This window comes from Urocitellus parryii, chromosome 2 (assembly GCF_045843805.1).
Source record: "Urocitellus parryii isolate mUroPar1 chromosome 2, mUroPar1.hap1, whole genome shotgun sequence".
Classification (NCBI taxonomy): Eukaryota; Metazoa; Chordata; class Mammalia; order Rodentia; family Sciuridae; genus Urocitellus; species Urocitellus parryii.
The window spans coordinates 148,037,145-148,056,880 of NC_135532.1; the positions used below are offsets into that span (position 1 = coordinate 148,037,145).

The window sequence follows — 19,736 nt, forward strand, 5'->3', positions numbered from 1 at the left end:
TGCAGAAAAAGCAAAAACTAAGCAAAGAAAGAACTACACTGAGTCTTTCGTTCCTGAAGTCCAGCTGCATTCCTGTTTTCCCCTTGGCTTAGGGTAGTCCAGTTCTACTCTATAAGTTACCTCAGTATCCTCCCAACATTATCCCCTTCTACCTTCAGCAGACTTGGATTCCTGTCGCCTATAACATTAAGAGTCCTAACCAGAAAAGTCTTCCTTTACCCATGCAACAGAATGTATGTTGTGCAGAGAGTGAGCTTGTCGGATGCAGAGCCCAACCCTGAGAAACAAGGGCAAGTCAGGAGTGAAGAGATAAACCACAAACAAAAATGAGTAGAGAGGGTGGAGAAAGAAGGTGAAATATATAAAAAATTAAAAAGCAGGAAAGTCAGAGCAAAGATCAAAACAGAAGGAACAAAAGTAGTATTAAAGTTTGGGTGTGTTAGAGGCCAATTAAGAGAAAATAATATGGATAATCATGCCTTGCTTTCACTGTCCTCTACAGTAGGGTCTGACTCCCCTCATTAAGCCAGGATGGAACTTCTCTAATCAATAACTGGCATGGAATAAGAAGCAGAAGATGAAAAATTCTCATTAGAAAGCAAACACATGAAAACAGGAGATTAAACTGTAAAGTAGGGGGAAAAATTCTCATTTCATATGTTGATTCACTCTTTTGAACAAAAAAATGTACTGACTATATGAATAATTTTATCCCAACCCTCAGTATACTCTAAAGAGTTATGTATTTTAAAACATTTAGAATAGTATGTGGACTTCAAAACTTGACAGAGTCAGTATTTAAATTCAGGTACATCTGAGTTCAAAATCTCCATATCTTCAAAGACCTCTGAGGTAAAAAATAATGAATATGGACAAAGCTCCCAGGCTTTTCAGACCAAACAAAAACCGAACCAAACCAAAAATCCAACAGTTTAGATGACAGTTTCAATACAGCAGAACCAAGACTACGAGGGACTAAAACAAGAAATTCATCATGTAGCAAAAGTCTACTATATGCCAACACTAAGAAAACGTTCAGCACAGAGGTAGTCTACCTTTTACAAAGTGAGTCATTAAAAAAGGAGGCACAAGCCACCTGCAAAGTAAAAAGAAAAAAAAAAGAGAGGGACAGATAAAAGTGAAACTTCCACTCCCACATGAAACATCATGCTGGACAACATGGAGGAGGACAACGTTTCAGGAAGGAGAAAAAGGGAGGTATCAGGCAGAGTCATATTTTACAGGAATAAGGAGCATGGCAAGAGCTCAGCTCTACAAAATGCTGCTAAGCTGAATTCTCCATTTGAGATTTGATAGGATAGCACTCATTTATGCCAGATCTGATGGCCACATGACTGTCTCCAGCAGCCAGAGAAAACAGACAGTGGAGCTTTTAGCACAGGTAGGCCCAAGTTTGGGATTTGCCAAGGACCCAGGTCAAGAACACTGATGAGAAAATGCACCTGGATACCTGAGCTTAAAAGAGAATACACCTAGAGATGGACAATGGACTGTGTGAGAATAGCATATATGCCTAATCTCTCAGGTACAAACTCCTTACTCAGCCCCTCAATAGAAAGTCCTCCATAATATGGTCCCCATTGACTTTTCCAGCCTGTCTCCTCTATATACTACCCTGATATCAGATTACTGAAACTACCTGAATACTCTCTAAAAGCATGGAGGCTTTGGATTCAGACACACCTGGACAGTAATGCTAGCCATGTCATATTTTAAGATCTAGTCACCACTCTAAATGTTTTAAAATGTTTAACTCACCTCTCTTTTTAGAAAATATTGAAAATTGGTATCAAATCTGTTTAGAAAGTAAAATTTTATGAGTGAATCAGCATGCAAATGAAAACTGTGTCCCAGTTTTCCCTACTAACCTGGCAAGGAAAAAGAAGGAGGGCTACTACTAGAATCAAAACTAGGGGCACTTTCCTCATGTTGGAGATGGCTCTTTAAGTCCGAATTTGGGATAGTGTGCAAAGGAGTTCATTCAACTTTCTGGCATTGATTAGGTTTTGTGGCTGTTTTTATAATCACCTGTTTAAGGGGAGCCAAGTTTTCTAAATTAGCCATGCCTGTATTCAGAGTTCCAGCTTGAAGGAAAACTCCTCTTTAGACATGGGAGTACAGCAAAGGGGTTAGCTCCTGGGGAGAGAAGGGCCAGAAAAGATAAAGCAGATTACTTGGCCATGAGCCAGCAGGCAGTAAAGTTCAATAGAGGGCTCTATTCCTCCTGGACTTAGAAGCCCAGTCTCCTGCACTGTTGGCTCACTAGGGGATTAGACAAAGGCCAACAGCACAAAGCACATGCGGGTACCCAAGGACTAACACCACATAATGTGCTCAGGGCAAAAGATCCAGTCCAGAAATGGAATTCTTACTACACATATTTTTATGAGTGAATCAACATGTGAATAAAAATTGTGTCCCAGTCTTCCCTACAGACAGCATGATAAATATTAGAAATAAGAAAATGACTTAAAACTCTCTCCACTGACAAGAACAAATAACTTAAAATAGAGTGTGGAAAGTACTATCTGGAGATGAATGTGTGGTGATGATGCCTAAGAAGGATTCTGAAGGATGATTAGAGTTTTACTAAGACAAGAAAAGTATGTAAGGACATTCTAAGCAGGGAAAATTGCATATGAAAAGAAATCAGTACAAAGAAAAGGCAAAATGGCATGAAGTTTAATATGCTCAAGGAATAAAAAGCAGCTCAATCTTCTATCTTAACTATGAAATATGAGGGATGCCGGCATGAAATTAGGACAAAATGGGAGGGAAGGACCAGACTGTGAAAAAATTATATACAATATGCAAATTAGTTTGGAATCTATCTCATTAGTGATAAAGGAACTGCTGGTCACACTATGGATATCACTATGAAAGGCAATACTCCATCATCACATGGACTGTGGCTAGCCTACACAAGTACATATTTATATTCCAACTTGAACATTGCCTCCTTAACTGAACTGCAGATTCTCTTAAGACAATGTCAATGTTTTAGTCTCCCATGCATATCCCAGGGTTGTACTGACACTTGTGCACTCTCCTGAGAGCTCATGATAGCTCTTGATGAGAGAATAAAGAGCTAACAGCTTCTCTTTAATTCCAAGCAAATTCATTGTAACTGCAAAGTTGCATATACTCTACTCAACAAATGCTTTGCTGGGAATTCTGGGACACTCTCCTTAGAGAGTAGTTGAGAGAACCTGTACATTGGGGTCCTCCCTATAATTCAAGTAACTAACTGATACTCTTCCAACTAAATACCTTTCAAGTATTTTAGGTGAAGTTTCAGTAGCCTTTAAAAATCACCCATTATCTCATCTGCTTCAATGGATACTGCACTGGCATTCATTAAATAAGAGTTTATTTGAATATCTGTAGTTTTTGTCTTCAAGGATTATATACCGGTTTAACCCAAATAATAATCTGGAAAATTAACATTATATGCTACTAAACTAATATTCTGAACTGAAATACTTTCTCAAAGATTCTATCAAGAACAACAAATTTACTCAAATGAAATAAAGAAAATAATGCAGTCAAAATTCTGAATGATACAGTAATTACCTTATAAATAATGAATGCCACCTTGTGATGAAATTTTACATTTAAAATTGCTATCTTGTTGTGTTTTGCAAGTATGCTTATTTATGTTAGTCTATAAAATAATTTCAACATAATATCTACAGAACATAACATCCTATTAAGGTATGTGATCATGTAATACATAGGAACGTGAAAAATTGGTTGATAAATTAGAAAGCAGAATTGTGGATAATTATCATCCACAATTCTAGTTTTAGTATCGCATAACTATTATTGTTTTTAAAATAGATGAAAAAAATGCTATGACCATAGGTATGCTATAAAGTAACCCAGATCCAGGAGCCACACAAGAAAAAAAAAATCATCTACTTGTCTCAATTCATATTTTAACAATCACATTTAGGAAATATCACTATCTTTCTAAAGATTTTCCTAATACTTCCAGTCTATGTTATCACACCACATCCTTCTAACAAATTAAGAAGTGAAGGTGGAAACTGTCCATTTGCATGTGTTCAGTGTTCAAGGAGATCATGATCACCTCAGCTTTCACATCTCAGGATCATTTTGCTAAGTGTAGTCCTAAATTTAAAATCTACCCTATGTAACCACAATCTTACATGATCTGACCTTTTCCTTTCAGAAATTAATTCATTCATCTGTCATGTTAATTCTAGTACAAGTACTTTCACTTACACCAATTTCACCATTTTAAGGCTTTCTTTTTTTTCCCCTCGTTTTTTCTTTAACAATGAAGTTCTGATACTGAATGGAATTATAACCATCTCCAGAGTGGTAGGTTTTCTTTTTGCATATAACACTGGAAAATCTAAAACTCATTAACCTGTAACTTTATAGTCAACTTTTCCTTTATAAGCCCTAAGAATGAAGAACTAAAATCCTGTCATTAGCACACATGGAACATGTGCTGATTCTGATTACCATTGTACAAAATTAATGAGAAATATAACAGAAAAGGAAGTTTTGATTTTTGCCTCTGAACACAGTACATAAAAGAGCCCTTATGTTTAATCAGACCGAGAAAAGAATGAAAAATTTTAATTAGCCTAATGTTAAAATTAGAATACATGTTTCTTTGCAGAGAGAAGTTCTTCACTTCTTCCAATTCACCACTATTGTTCAAAAATACATTTCCCTGTGTCACAAGGCAGTAAATACATTACTAGACTGATTATAAACTCTGAACATTTAATTCCAGTATCATTGTAGAAGCAAGCAATTCCTTTTTAGAACATACCCAATTTGTTTCATAGGCTCATTAGGGTAGCAAAGAAAAAAATCAATACTCTCACCAACATGTCACATTAATAGTCAAAACAAGTCAATTTTTTTTTTAGATCTTTATTTTTATTTTATTTATTTATTTTTTGTGGTGCTAAGGATCAAAACCAGTGTCTCATGCGTGTGAGGCAAGCACTCTGCTGCTGAGCCACAACCCCAGCTCAACAAGTCAGTTTTAATGGGTTTAAAAAACTAATTCCCTGATATATTACTACAATCAAGTCATGTTCTCACAGAAGGTAGGCAGGCCTTCCATGATACAAATGAGGAAGTCAAACTCCTGAGATAACTCAAATTCCTATAATCATAATGTAAACTGAAGACATAAATTCAATCATAGTAGACCATCAACTGCCTACTAACTAAATTTATTACAGCAGTAAACATGTATTCAAGCATAAATTTAACCAATTTAAGTTTTTTAAATATATATATATATATATTTTACAGAAAGTTTTTAAAAAATTTTTTGAAGATGAACTTAATATCAAATTTAGAACTCAAAACTATATATAATAAACTGCATCTAAAAGAGCAAGATAGTAAATAGATGCAAACAGAGTATATTTATAAGTTCTAGTGAAATAAAATGGTTAAAATACATTTCTGTTGTGAGAGGCCAGCAGTTTTCAAACAAATGATAAATTCTATTCTGAGCCAAATTAAGAGAAAGATCACTGTCAGCAAAAAAGTCTGCTGAGGAATAGCTATCTACATATGGCATTAATTGGAATGAAGATAATATATTCTGCTATGGCCATGAATGGCATTAATTGGAATGAAGGTAATATATTCCACTCTTTCAAAAAAATGTTGGAAAGACTTTAAAATAACAAAAAAGAAAAGAAACCCTGAATCATAGTCCTACCTTAACAGACACATTAAATGCTTTCCTAACTAGGCTGGCTAAAGAAAAAAAATCTATTCATCAAAAAATGCTTTCTCAATTTCTTTGTGTGTGTGTGTGTGTGTGTGTGTGTGTGTGTGTGTGTTTGTTTTTAAGAGTTGGAAGAGAGGGTGTGTTTGTGTGTGTCGTAGATGGATACAATATCTTTATTTATTTTTATGTGGTGCTGAGGATTTAACCCAATGCCTCATGCAAGCGAGGCAAGTACTCTACCACTGAGCTATAACCCCCAGCCTCTTTCAATTTCTTTTTTATTCTGACTGTATACAAACACCACAGAATTTGGAAAAGCATAAAAAAGGAATTACACACAATTCTACCACCAAAAGACAACTGTTAACACTATTTCCTCCCTGTCTTCTAAGATTTCTTAGAGTTAAAAACTACACCTTGTAACTTAATATTACATATGGACATGCCCATTATTAAAATCTATGGGAGTTTTTAAAGTGCTGCTTCTGATTTTTAAATGAGACTTCTTTTCAGATTATGTGAAGAAATACTAGCGGACCCTGAAGCAATCTGCTAGGCTGTTTAAGATTGGCATAAAAGGAATTACATCAGAAATCACACTAGGGTCCTTTTGTGTACAAAACATATTTTTAAAAATTTTAGGAGATTCAAATCCCATAGCTTTCAGATGGCTAGCTTTTAATTCACCAACTTAGTAACTCAAGATTAATAATTCTAATCATTTTTGACTATAATTGCTTTTCTCTTTGCAAAACTTTTGAATACTATAATTTCATTTTCATTGAGCTATGAGTGAATTCTCAGATACACAATGTTGAAAACTGAGGTGCAAAGGGAATGACTTAACAAAATATACTCAATCAATTTAGCAGAACTAGAAATCAAGTCTTTTAATTACTAGTACCATTTCTATTTGTTTTAATCTATATTGATGTTTAAGCTGACACTATAAAAGACATTTGCTGGGATTGTAGCTCAGTGGTAGAGTGCTTACTTAGCATGTGTGAGGCACTAGGTTCAATCAGCACTACATAAAAATAAATAAAATAAAGGTATTGTGTCCATCTACAACTAAAAAAATATTTTAAAATGATGCAAAAAATAGATGCTTTTAAAACATAAGGTAATGTTTTATATTCAGTTCGTACAGGCATGAGAAATTCTAAAAGCAAGATAGTTGTCTCTTGGGGAGGAGATATGTAACTGACTCCAATACTGCAAGATATTTTTTAAAAACATGATACAAACACTTTCAGATCTAGAAAGAGTAAAACAGTGAAAGTATTCTACTTGTCATATGCTTTTCTGTATCAAGGCACCTGTATTCCTCCTTGGTTTTCTTACATTGGAAATGGGATAACAATGCCTATCTCACCTGAGGTGAGTATTAAGAGTTAATTTACATAAAGGGACTTAGTCCTGTGCCAGTCCCAAAGGAAGCTCTTATTAGTGTTAGCCACATATAAGCCATTCCCCTACCATTCCACCAGGAAGGAAATGATGCATAGGCTCTAAAGCTAAAAGGATTTCATGAAACCTTCATGCTAAGCATCTCAATGTTAAGTTACACTATGTAGAAATGGGCCTGTATCTAGAGTTGAGTTTACCAAACATATTTTTTCTTAGACATTGTTTCCACATGCCTGTGAAAATTTCAGCATCTTCTCAATAACAGTCTCATGGTCCTGATCCCATACTTCACTCAAAGCCACGACAGCAATTAAGCTGGACTTAAACCTGAAGATCAATTAAAATAAAATCCTGTAGGCAATTAGTAACAGTCCAATGCTTATTCTCCTCATTGCAATAAAAATGGAAATGCAATAAAAAGTCTTCAATAACTGATGCCAAACTGATTAAAAAATGATGATACCCTGCCTAAAACAGTACTAAAAAATTTTTTTAAAAAACCTGCATTCTCTTTCCATTATAATGATTATTTAATATACACTTTTACTCGTTTCTGGCATAGGTTTCTCAAGGATCCTAGATGGAAAAAAAGTTTTGTTTTTGTAAGCCTTGGGCTTACCCTTTTAATGTGGAACGCTCCGTTTGCGCAACATGACAGTTTGGGCCAATGTTTCACCAAGGCGTCAATATATAGGCAAGGATTATAAAGAACATGTTCTAAATCCAAGACTAAGAAACCACAACCTGCTTAATTCCCTTCAGAACCTGGGCACTTTCACAAGGAGCTAATAATTACCACTAGTTGTCTTTAAGGTTTAGATGCTGTTTAATTTCCTTGCTTAGGATCCTACTCTGTCCGTCCATCTGCAGAGCTTAACTTCTGGGATCACAAGTCCGAAAGTTCCCTTTCTCCTCCCAAAAAAATCTCCCCAGAAGGATCCAATATCAAAGAGGCTTCCATCGCAGGGTCTCACATCGCTCTTTTCAGAGAAATGAATGGCTTGGCCAAAAGTAAAGCCGCACCAACTTGGAGGACAGGCTGACAGAGCCCACCTTTCCAATTCAACCTTCCTAGTGTCCAGCTAGGTCCGGCCACGTTCTAGTCGCACCGCGCCTCCCCTGCGCGTCTGTAGACCCGTTTAATAGCCAGAAGAATTGGCGCTCAGGAGTAGGCCACCCCCGCGACCCAGTCACCCTAGGAGCTCCGGGAGCCGCGCACTCCTTGGGGACCACTCACCTTGCTGGGCTCCAGCGTCCTCCAGCAGCAAGAGCAGGATAAGTAAGAGGAGGAGGAAAAGAGGCATGGAGGAGGAGGAGTTGGAACCGAGAGGGAGGGAGCAGGAGAGGGGGAGCGGGGCCCAGGCGGGGGCGGCGGCTGCGGCCCGGGCTCGGGGACACCGCGGGCTGCGCCCGGCTCTCACCACCGCCCGAGGGCTCGCCATCGCGGCTGCCAGCAGTCCGCCTGCATACTGCGGACGCCCAGCAGCCACGCGCGCCCCGGGGCCGCAGCACCGGGTAAAGAAGCTGCAGCTGCGGCGGGAGAGCGAAAGGCAGAGCACGCCTTGCCCCGCGCTGGGACCCCTCCGCCACTCACCCCGCTTTCACCTTCTCCTCTTTCGTCCCTTCCCTCCGCTCCCCGCCCCGAGATCCCAGGCTGGAGCGCAGGGGAGGGGAGGGAAGGAAGCGGGGTGTTCGGACCGCCTAGAGCGGCCGCGGCGAAGCTGAGGAACGCGCCTTTTACACCGCGCTCCACACCCGGACCGGCTCGCCGCGCTCGCCCGCGGCTCTGGCTAGCTGGCAGGCAGGCCAGCCGCCCGCTCGCTCCCTGGAGCTCCCTCTCGCTCGAGCGGTCCACGCCTTCTTGACCCGCCACAACCAATCCACAGTCAATTCCAGTCCGTCTCTTTCCGTACCACCCAATCAGAACGCTCTCTCCTCTGTCGACCCGTTAGCTCCTGGACCCACTCCTCGAGCGCCACCGCCCCTTATCTTCCCTCTCCAATCACCTTCGGCCTTCGGAAGCGTCCCACCCGCCTCCACCAATCCGGGTCCCGCCTCCACCAATCCGGGTCCCGCCCCCAAACTCCCGCCCCCGGACCCCGCCCCCGAGAGCCTGTTATTGTTGGGACTGCTGCCCAGAGCGATCCCGCTGAGGCGACCGCTTGCTCTGTTGAATGACTTCCGGGACTTTCCTCATCCCACTGCTCTCGCTTTCAGCTCCTCAGGCTGGGTTTTCTCATTGCTCCGCCCTCGCAGCACATCAGGCCACTGGAAGGGGTGGGAAACCTGGATCCCTGGAAGGTTTTAGCTGGGAGCTGAATCTAAAGCAGTTGTGGTTCTGGGGGGGTGTGGTTGTTTTGTTATTGTTTTTAATATCTGAGCTTGTTATTTTAAAAACTGCAGCCAGTTAGTTGTTACAGAAACTCCGAGTTACAATAACAGATGCAGTATTTGATTTTAAAATACGTATTTTCCCGTTGCTATGCCCTTCACTATATGAGGAAAAGGAGTGGAAAAATAAAAAGTGCAAAACAAGATCCTTGCCATCAAGTCCACTGATACTTAACATCTGGACATTCTTCTAACCATGCTACAAGGAATTGTTGAGCACCTGCTATCTATCTGCAGTCATTGTGCTGAAAGTCCCAGGAGTTGCAGCCATAATACAGAAATCTTACAGGATCCAGAGTAGAAGATAAATAACAATAAATCATTCAAGTCAGGATGAAATAAATGATAATTAAAGTCACAGATATCTGTTGGAAACTGGGAGCAGAGAATGAGAAAAAGAACCAAGTTTTGAGAAAGAGGAATCCATATGATTAGGCAGTGATTTTAGAAAGAAGAGAGGTGCCACGCTAATGTTTTAAAGAGGAGAATGATGTCATTAATAAATACAGAAAGTTAGAATGATAGACTAGGTTGTGTGGGAAAGGAAGTTAATTTGGGGCATGTAATTGGTCCCAACTTAGGGTGGTTTAACTTACAATAGTTCAACTCGATTTGTTCACTTTAAATACTGTCAAAGTGATACATATTCAATAGAAACTGTACTTGAAATTTTGAATTTTAATTTTTTTACTGGGCAAATAATGCACATTATGATACTGTTTTCTGATGCTTTCTAGTTATAACAAGCCACAGCACCCAGTTAGCTAAACATTCACAAGGGTAAGCAATTGGTATTCTACAGTGTACTGTGTTTCTCTGCTACAAAGTTTGGTGCCTTAAGTGTATTAGTGCATATAATATTTTCAATTTACCATGAATTTCTAGGATGTAACCCATGGTAAGTTGTGGAGCATCTGTGTTGAAGTTGGGTTGCCAACTCAGCTAATAAATAAAGCTATATAACAGGTGACCATTTTGACCTAAAAGTCAGGTGGATGAGTGCTTTAAAATTACAGGTCTGGGAGTCATAAAGAGATATGATGTTCAATAACATAGATGACACTGATATCCTCAACGTAAAACCTGAGCGTTAGAAAGGACTTGGAAGTCATCTTTTTCAATTCCTTTACATAGTTCCCAAACAATAAGCTCTTCTACCAAATGTATTCAATAAGTATTTATTGGATACCTAAGAAATACAGCTATGCTCTAGGCTTAACATAGGCATTAGTCAAAAAAAAAAAAAGTTTAATCAGTGGAGATTTTGTGCTGGTGGAGTAGGCAAACATGTAAGCAAATCCAGTGTTATGAGTGCTAAGCTGAAGGTATGGACAGTTGCCACAACACAGCAGTAGAAGGAGTTCAATGAACCCATCCCAGCCAGTATAAAAACCCGGCTGAATATTGACTAAGAAGGCAGAGCAAGGAAGGTGATCTCAAGCCAGAGACAAAACAGGCTGGATCACAGGCACAGTGCTGACTGGTGTTGATGGACTGAGTGGAGTTGACAACTGTGGACTTGATGGAAGGAACAGAAGACTAACATGGAAAAGTTTGTAGGGGCAAGACCAGGACTAAGAGTCAGGATTTTATTTTGAAATAAGAATTTAAAATAAAAAAAAAGCTTTCTAAGTAAGTGACATTATCAACTTTAATTGTGGAAAACTCAATCATGCAGAAAGATAAGGAATGAATTGGAGTAAGACCACGACTAGAAGCCAAGGAGAACCAGTCTGGTGTCAAAGAAAGTGATGGGGAATCTGAACTGCATTAGTCATGAGTTTGGAAAAGAGGGACTGATTAGAGGAATATTTGTGAACTTAGGAACTGATCAGATGTGAGAAATCAGAAGGAATCCTCAGATTTGGAAGGTGATGCCTTTCACACTGGAAGGAATACAAGAAGGGGAACTGGGTTGATTGGATTAGGAAGTAGAAGATATGATGAATTCAGTATTGAACATATCCAACATGATGTGCTAATGTGGCAAGCAGTCCATCATGAACTAAGGCTTCTAGTAATAGGCTCTGAAACAACCCAACTGATTTATTGGACCAGGCTTCTTATAGTGCTTTGAGTTCACAAGATGTGAAGGGAGACAACACAAGGTATTATGCATCACAGGCAAACATAGGTGACTACATAGAACTAATTCACTTGTGAACTGGCACAGGTATGAAAAAAACAAAACTTGGGCCATAACCCCCCTGACCCCTTGTTAATACAGCCTGAAAAGATTCCCTACCCCTTGATAATACCCCTAAAGCAAGATAAAAGAGCACAAATATTTTCTCATGCACATTTAGTATTCATATTTTAAAGGGTTTTTGAAGTGGAGAATAGAGTGGTGAAGATGTTCTGAAGGAGGTCTGGTCAAGGAAGAAAGAGGGAAGTAAGAGGAAATAAAACACTAAAATCTAAAAGGGTTGGGGATAGATGTCATTTGTTTATTTCTGCATAGTTTTATTAATTTTGCTTTGGATTTCAGGGTCTGGAACTTTGGCTGGAGAATATCAACTAATTTAAAGGCCTGTGGAGCACCCTATTGCTATATGTACACAGGGAACTATGTTACAGCACAGATGTGGGAGAGGATTAATGCTACTGCCACCCTTATTCTCCCTCTACTTCTCCTGATCATTGTCCCTCTACCAAGTAACAAAAACAATGACAGAAGGCTGCTCTGAGATGATCAAAATTATCTCGTGGAATTTCACACCAAAGGAGCATAATAGGTATTTATTTCTAGAAAAATAACTGACGGAGTGGAATTCTAGTTTGTATTTATTGCCCCATTTGCTCTCTACATGCTGCTCTAGACAACTTTGTCACCTCTGGGACTTAGTTTATTTGGGAGTTGACATTTGTTGAAACAGTGGGAACAATACTTGTTCAGGACCATTTTATGCACAAGATCCAGATGCCTAGACCTGAGAGAAAACTGGTGATTTTAATCAGGACTCAAGGTGGATAAGTTCAAAGGAGCCACTATCATACATCCAGAGGTCCACAGAAGCTAAAGTGCCTCCACAGAACAAGCCCAAGTCCCAACTCCTTCCTAATTCTCAAAAAAGATTGGGGCTTCAGAGATTCCTTTGGGACAAGACCAACAGCAAGTCCAAAGTGAGCAATTCTTCACTGTGAGTCCATGACATGCATTCACAGTGAAGAACTGCTCACTTTGGATTTATAGCAACCGTGCTGACTCCATTTATTTGCTAGTTAGTAAAATTCTTTGGATGTGGTCTCTAGGGAAGCCTGGGGCTTCAGGAAAGGACCACTTGCAATGGTTAAATATGAAATACTAGCAATTAAAATATGCAGCTTTTTAATGTGTTTGTGGTTGCTTACTCCAGGTTCATATTTAAAAGTAAAAAGACCTTAAATTTTAACTCACCAGACCTTTCTCTCTTTTTGTCTTTTCTCAATTTCTTTCCATCTCTTTCTCTTCCTTTTATTTCAATAAAGAATTGAATAAATAAGAGTAGATAAATAGAAAACATGGAATTGATCTATAGAGAAAAGGAGAGATGAAAAAAGGAGAATTATATCCCACAATTTCTGCTTTCAAATGAATTCCAGCTCAGTCAAGTGCTAAGGAAATGAGAATGGAGGAAAAACCCCTGGGGCTGGTGCCTCTGCTTCTGTCAGTGCAGAGACATCTGGGTTTTAATGGTATGATATGGTAAGAATCATTTGGCACCATAGTTGCTATTAAATGTCTGTTAAGCATTAATAAAACAGAAGAGGCTCATTTAAAATGGCATTTATACTGGAAACCTGAGGATGATGGTATGTAATGAATCACTGGTGGGCTTTATCAGTAAGTGTGTATTTTTGGCAGGATAACAGAAAGAGGGAACATAGGAGAATTTACTTTTGTGATCTTCGAAAGGGATGAGAAAGAAGACTGTACAAGTTCTGGGGAAACATTTCAAATTTCAAAGACCGGAGCCCTAAGATCTGGTTACTATTCTCACGGGAGCATTTTCTTTGTCCTGTTGACGGGACAAATGTTTATAGTCCAGTTTGTTGCTAAAAGTCTGAATTCTGCTGAAGAGACTTTCTTCCCTTGTTATCAGAGGTGATTTGGATACATTTTTCTTTGTCTTATGAACTCCTTTCAGCAAATCATTTTAGTCAAACCTAACTCTCAGGTTTATTACTCATATTTTCTGAACATTTAGAAACTATTTTAAAAGACATTTGTAACAGCAAATTTAATGCAGGAATGCTAAAAACCCTAGAAAATTTATTATTTAAAGTATTTAATTTCTAGTGATAACATGTTAAGTATTGTTATAGGGTGTGTGTGTGTGTGTGTGTGTGTGTGTGTGGTGGTGGTGGTGGTGGTGCCGCCAGGGATTGAACCCTCATGCACACCAGGCAAATGCTCTACCAACTGAGCTATATCCCCAGCCCAGGTTAGATTTTTGTTTTGGAATATTAACACATCAGTGACTACTTTGATCATTTTCTATTTGTATCTTCATCTGCTACAACCATCTTCTCTCTTTCTCTCTCTGTCCATCTCCCATTCTGGTCTCTCTCACACCCCTTTTTCTAGGAACTTAAGAATTTAGTTACCCTAAGTACATGAATGAAGACAAAAATGGAATGAATATACTTTGTATACAACCAGAGATATGAAAAATTGTGCTCTATATGTGTAATATGAATTGTAATGCATTCTGCTGTCATATGTAACAAATTAGAATAAAAAAATAAAAGTTTTTAAAAAGTAACATGCAAAATTGAAGCAAAGAAAAAAAAGTATATACAATTCATTCTCTTGTGGGTCAGAACAAGATGGAGGCTTCAAAGAATTTTATAAAAACATGTGAAATCTCCCTCCTATAAAATCAACATCATGCCTAGAAATTAAAGAATTAATTATACACGAATGGTCAACACAGCACTAAAATATGAGTAATAAACAGACCAGAGCATCTGAGATAATATGATTTAGGTGTGCAGTAGCTGCATGCCTCCCCTGTTTTATGCCTGTATTCTTTCCTGTGGGACCTTTGCTGACAACATGGTGGGAATTAAATGTACAGAGTTGAAATGTTGTTTGGCATCTGAGAAATTGAGTTGTTTAGTGAGATCATGGAAACAGCCAGGCTCATCAGGACTCCTGTTAGAAAATGCTGTTAGAATCTTCTGCAAGGCTCCCCAAATCTATAAGTCTCAATTTCTTTGTCCATTAACAGAAAATGACTGGATTCTATTATAAGTTTAAAGTTTAATTCTTCCAATTTCTCAATATCTGCTGCTGCCTTTCATTTCATCTACAAATTCTAAGTCCTTAATTTCTAAATTCCCACCAAATATGGGAACAAGAAACAAACACTAATGACACTAGAATTGGTCTCTGGGAATTAACATTGTCAAAATGGCCATACTACCGAAAGTACTATATAGATTTAATGTGACTCTTATTAAAATCCCAATGACATTCTTCATAGAAATAGAAAAAAAGCAATCATGAAATTCATCTGGAAAAATAAAAGATTCAGAATAGCCAAAGCAAACCTTAGCACAAAAAGTGAAGCAGGGGGCATCACAATACCAGACCTTAAAATATCCTATTTGCTATAGTAACAAAAATAGCATGGTATTGGCATCAAAACAGACATGTAGACCAATGGAACAAAATAAGACACAGAGACAAATCCACATAAATATAGTTATATTAGATAAAGGCACCAAAAACATACATTGGAGAAAAGGTATCCTCTTCAATAAATGGTGGTGGGAAAACTGGAAATCCATACGTAGCAAAATGAGATTAAACCCCTATCTTTCACCCTGAACAAAACTCAAAGTGGATCAAGGACCTAGGCATTAGGCCAGAGACCCTTTCCTAATAGAAGAAAAAGTAGGCCCAACTCTCCATCACGTTGGCTTAGGAACCAACTTCCTTAACAACACTCCTAAAGTGCAAGAAGGAGTGAGAATCAACAAATAGGATGGTATCAGACTAAAGAGCTTCTTCACAGCAAAGGAAATAATTAAGAATGTGAACAAAAAGTCTATAGAATGGGACAAAATCTTTACCCACATGCACCTCAGATATAGCATTAATCTCTAGGATATATAAAGAACTCAAAAAAGTTAACACCCAAAACAAAAACCCAGTTAATAAATGGGTAAGGTAACTGAACAGGCATTTCACAGAAAAAAAAATACAATCAGTCAACAAAAAAATGAAAAAATGTTTGACATCTCTAACAGAGAAATGTGAATTAAAACTACACTGAGATCTCATCTCACACCAGTCAGAATGGCAATTATCAAGAATATAAGTAACAATAAATGTTGGCAAGGATGTGGGAAGTTTCACTCGTGCATTGCTGGTGGGACTGCAAATTGGTGCAATCACTATGGAAAGAAATAGGGAGATTCCCCAGAAAACTTGGAATGAAACCACCATTTGACCCAGTTATGCTATTCCTCCATTATACTCAAAGGACTTAAAATCAGCATACTACAGTGATACAGCTACATCAATGTTTAAAGCAGCTCAATCCACAACAGCTAAATTAGGGAACCAGTCTAGGTGTCCTTCAGCAGATGAATGGATAAAGAAAATGTGTATATATACATAATGAGATGTTACTACTTAGCAGTAAAAAAGAATGAAATTATGGCATTTGCCAGTAAATACATGGAACTGGACACTATCATGCTAAGTGAAATAAGTCAATACCAAAAAATCAAAGGCTGAATATTCTCTCTGACATGTGGATGCTAACTCACAATAAGGGAGGTAGGGTAGTGAAGAATAGAAGTACTTTGGATTAGACAAAGGGGAATGAAGGGAAGGGAGGGGAAATGGAAATAGGAGAGATAGTAGAATGATTCGGAAATCACTTTCCTATGTGCATATATAATTACACAACCAACGTAATTCTACATCATGCACAACCAGAAGAATGAGGAATTTTACTCTATCTTGGTATGGTATGTCAAAATACATTCTATTGTCATTTAAAACTAATAAGAAAAAATTTTAAAAAGAAATATTAAAAGAATTGTTTTCTGGGAAGTAACTATCTGCTGAACACAAATTAACCTTAAAGTGGTGTTTCATGTGAAAAATAACCTTCAAGCCTCCTAATCCCACTCTAGTAATGCCTTTATGAAAGGCATTTGGTGAAAGATGCAAACAGGACCACAGACTGAGAGGGTAACCTTATCAAGAAGAGGATGAGAGAGTTGAGAGGAGATAGAGCTAGTGGCAAATTAGTAAGAAGATGGAGCTGCCAAGACACAAGAAATAGAATTTCCACATTGTATGAATGCAAGGATGCATCTTAGAAATATCTAATAAATAATCTCATTTGTTATATATACTATATTGTAACCTTTCCCAGGCCCACCTTCCAAACACTCCATTAAGTTTACTACACCCTTGATTGGGTGAAACTTTGGACAGTGGTAGGGGTGTGGGATGCAATCAGGTTTCTGTTTAGCTTATTTATTCTGCAGAGAAAAGGGCAGCATCCTTGGGAGGTGAAATGATAGTAGAGAGCAAGGACTCAGAGAAAGCAGGAGACTACTAGAACCAGAGGTTCTAAGGAACTTAAACTTCCATGCCACACCTCACATCCTTGACAAAAAAAACTTAGTTAGGTCAGGATATATAAAAAGGTGGCCAAAGCTAGCTAGAGGATTTGAAACCACCCAGGTAACTGATATCTGCTGTACAAAGATAAAGAAATTAATTTATTTTTTTTCTTTTTCCTAAGAAGCAAACTCTAGAAATAGGAATTGATAATTTTTAAAGTGTAAAGATCATTTCTTTCAATTGTTCCTTTTGAATCCTTTAATTAAATTTTTATTTAAATCTGTAACATTAGAAAGTAAATAAAATAGAAACTAAAATTTAAAAATAGCAAGATTTTAAAAATTCAGTGTTTAAAAGGAAAGCCAAGGATTTTGAAGAAAAGAACTGTTTCATTTCCTTTGTATTACGTTCACTGTCCAAGTAATGTAAGCTTGTCTAACACAGTAAGATATAAATGAGATGCAGAGATATTATACATTTCCATTTAAGCCAGTCTTTTTATTTTTGGCATTCTATTAACCGTGGTTTGTGAAATGATAGGAAATAATACATTATTCAGATTAACCTGAACTTTCATGAGCTTCTGCAGTAACCATTAGGTTTTAATACCAATATTAAGTCTTACATTTGACTGACATACACTATCATTTTGTTGGTAGTTAACATACTGCACAAAAGCAAAGATGTGAAAGATTTTTCTGAAGGATTAATTGCAGAGTGAGATAACTCCCGAGAGAAACAAAAAAGAATATAATTTCCTTGAGCTAGCTATTCTTTTTTAATCTTAAAGGACTGGACATGAGTAGCACTTACATAATTTTGAACAAATAAAACCATTTCTTACTGTATATCTGGTGTTATTCTCTGGTGCTCCCTCTAAATCTGTGCTTGGTTTCTATTTGTAGGTCTGTATTCTTTTTTTGTGTGTGTGAATATAATCAGTATATTTGATGCACATGGCTTGTACTATTGACTAAAAATGAAGGATAAGAGCATGCATGGCCTTTGTAAAAGCCATAAATTATTGAGTCACAAAAGACATGTAGTTAACAAAAAAATTGCATGGATTTTCTGTATATTTAGAACTCATGTGGAAGGCATCCAGATGTTAACAGTCCCATTTAATGACAAAATCTATTTTCTTAGCTGTTTGATTAGAAACAGTAAGCACTATTTTTCCAAAAATAAATTACTGGACATAGGTAATTCAGGATTCACTTCAGTCTTTTTGCCATTTGCTACTACTATCATATTGGTAAGTAAGTAATATTAAGAGAGTATTTCATTACTCAGAAGGAATATATGCACTCACAAATATAGTCTCTCTAGATGCTGTTAGTTACATATGCATGCAATTAATTAAATCACCTATAAAATGGTATCCTCAGAACAAAGCCAGGCTAAATCAGTCCTCTCATTTTATTTTAATAAAAGCTATAATACTATATAATTAAATTGAAATTCTCTCCAAGTGAACAAACTCATACAATCTTTCATGATGTTTATGGCAGCCACCCATTTAGGGAAACGATAGTTGTGCATAGCTCAGAAGGAAATTTTGAATACCATCTGTGCCCTTACAGAAAATAAAAGGAAACAAATAAGCCATATTTAAGGATATATTAAAATATTATCCACAAATCCCATCTGTAATAAGATCTTTTCTTTGAAAATATCTATGTATTCTGTGTAGATAATTTAAATTCTTTACTAAATAAGATTTTTTCCTTGTCCTAGAATAATTTCCATAATTGAAGTTCTCATTTTTTGTTCTATTATATGAAATAATCCCTATTTTTATTTTCTGAACCCTAACAATATGGCAGATAGCTAACATTCATTGCAGTGACTACCTTCTAAATATCTTCCTTTAAAATCTGCTTTATAAACTTATTGATATTGATAAAAGATAAGAAAAATATATTAAAAGGAAACATTATGAATTGACATGAAAGATATCCTGGGAATGTAAAATAAAGCCAAGAAGCTCAGAATTTCACATTCTGCACAATATTAATTCTTTTTCTACACCAGTTTCCAAATTGATTGAACAAAAATAAAACTACACAAAAATTAGGACACTAAATTTATGAACTATGACATAATATGAGCTACTCTACTGAGATAGTATGTAGCAAGAGAATCACAGCTTTCCAAGTCCTCAGAGTCCTTTTAAGGAAAACTGTGGCCTTCTTGATTAGTAGTGGGGAAAATGTTGAGAACAATACAACTGGAGGTTTAATTATAACAACCAAGCTGTATAGTCCAGGAAAGTCTTTGGCTTTTTCAAATCTACATTTAAAAATCCTACATGTTGTTTACTGCCAACTCAGTTTGTGTCCATCCTAGGCTGTATATCTCTCATATGCTTCAAGAGTCTAAATGAAACACTTTGATCCATTAGTGGAATGTGGTTGACCCAGTGCCCTTTCTGTCACAATGTTGATGCACAGCCACAAAGAGCAGTGGGCAGCAAGCCAGACTGCAAATAGTGTCTAAACCCTGGCAACAGGTCAAACGTGCTGCTTGCTTAATAGTCCCCTCTGTCTTGAGCAAGCAGATTGCCCTCCACAGTGGGTGCAGCTTTCTCATCGTAGCAATTACTTG

The 19,736-nt window shown here is 37.5% G+C and overlaps 1 protein-coding gene across 3 annotated transcripts in view; it reads right to left on the minus strand.

Moving 5' to 3' along the window:
* Positions 1-9,001, minus strand: part of Dcbld2 (discoidin, CUB and LCCL domain containing 2) — an 82,428-nt gene extending 73,427 nt beyond the window's left edge. For all 3 annotated transcript variants that reach the window (XM_077795326.1, XM_026402424.2, XM_026402422.2), the window contains exon 1: positions 8,403-9,001. In XM_077795326.1, coding sequence (XP_077651452.1) covers positions 8,403-8,607 — 205 coding nt within the window. In that variant the 5' untranslated portion in view covers positions 8,608-9,001. The remainder of the gene's footprint in view (positions 1-8,402) is intronic.
* Between the last annotated feature and the right edge of the window lie 10,735 nt (positions 9,002-19,736).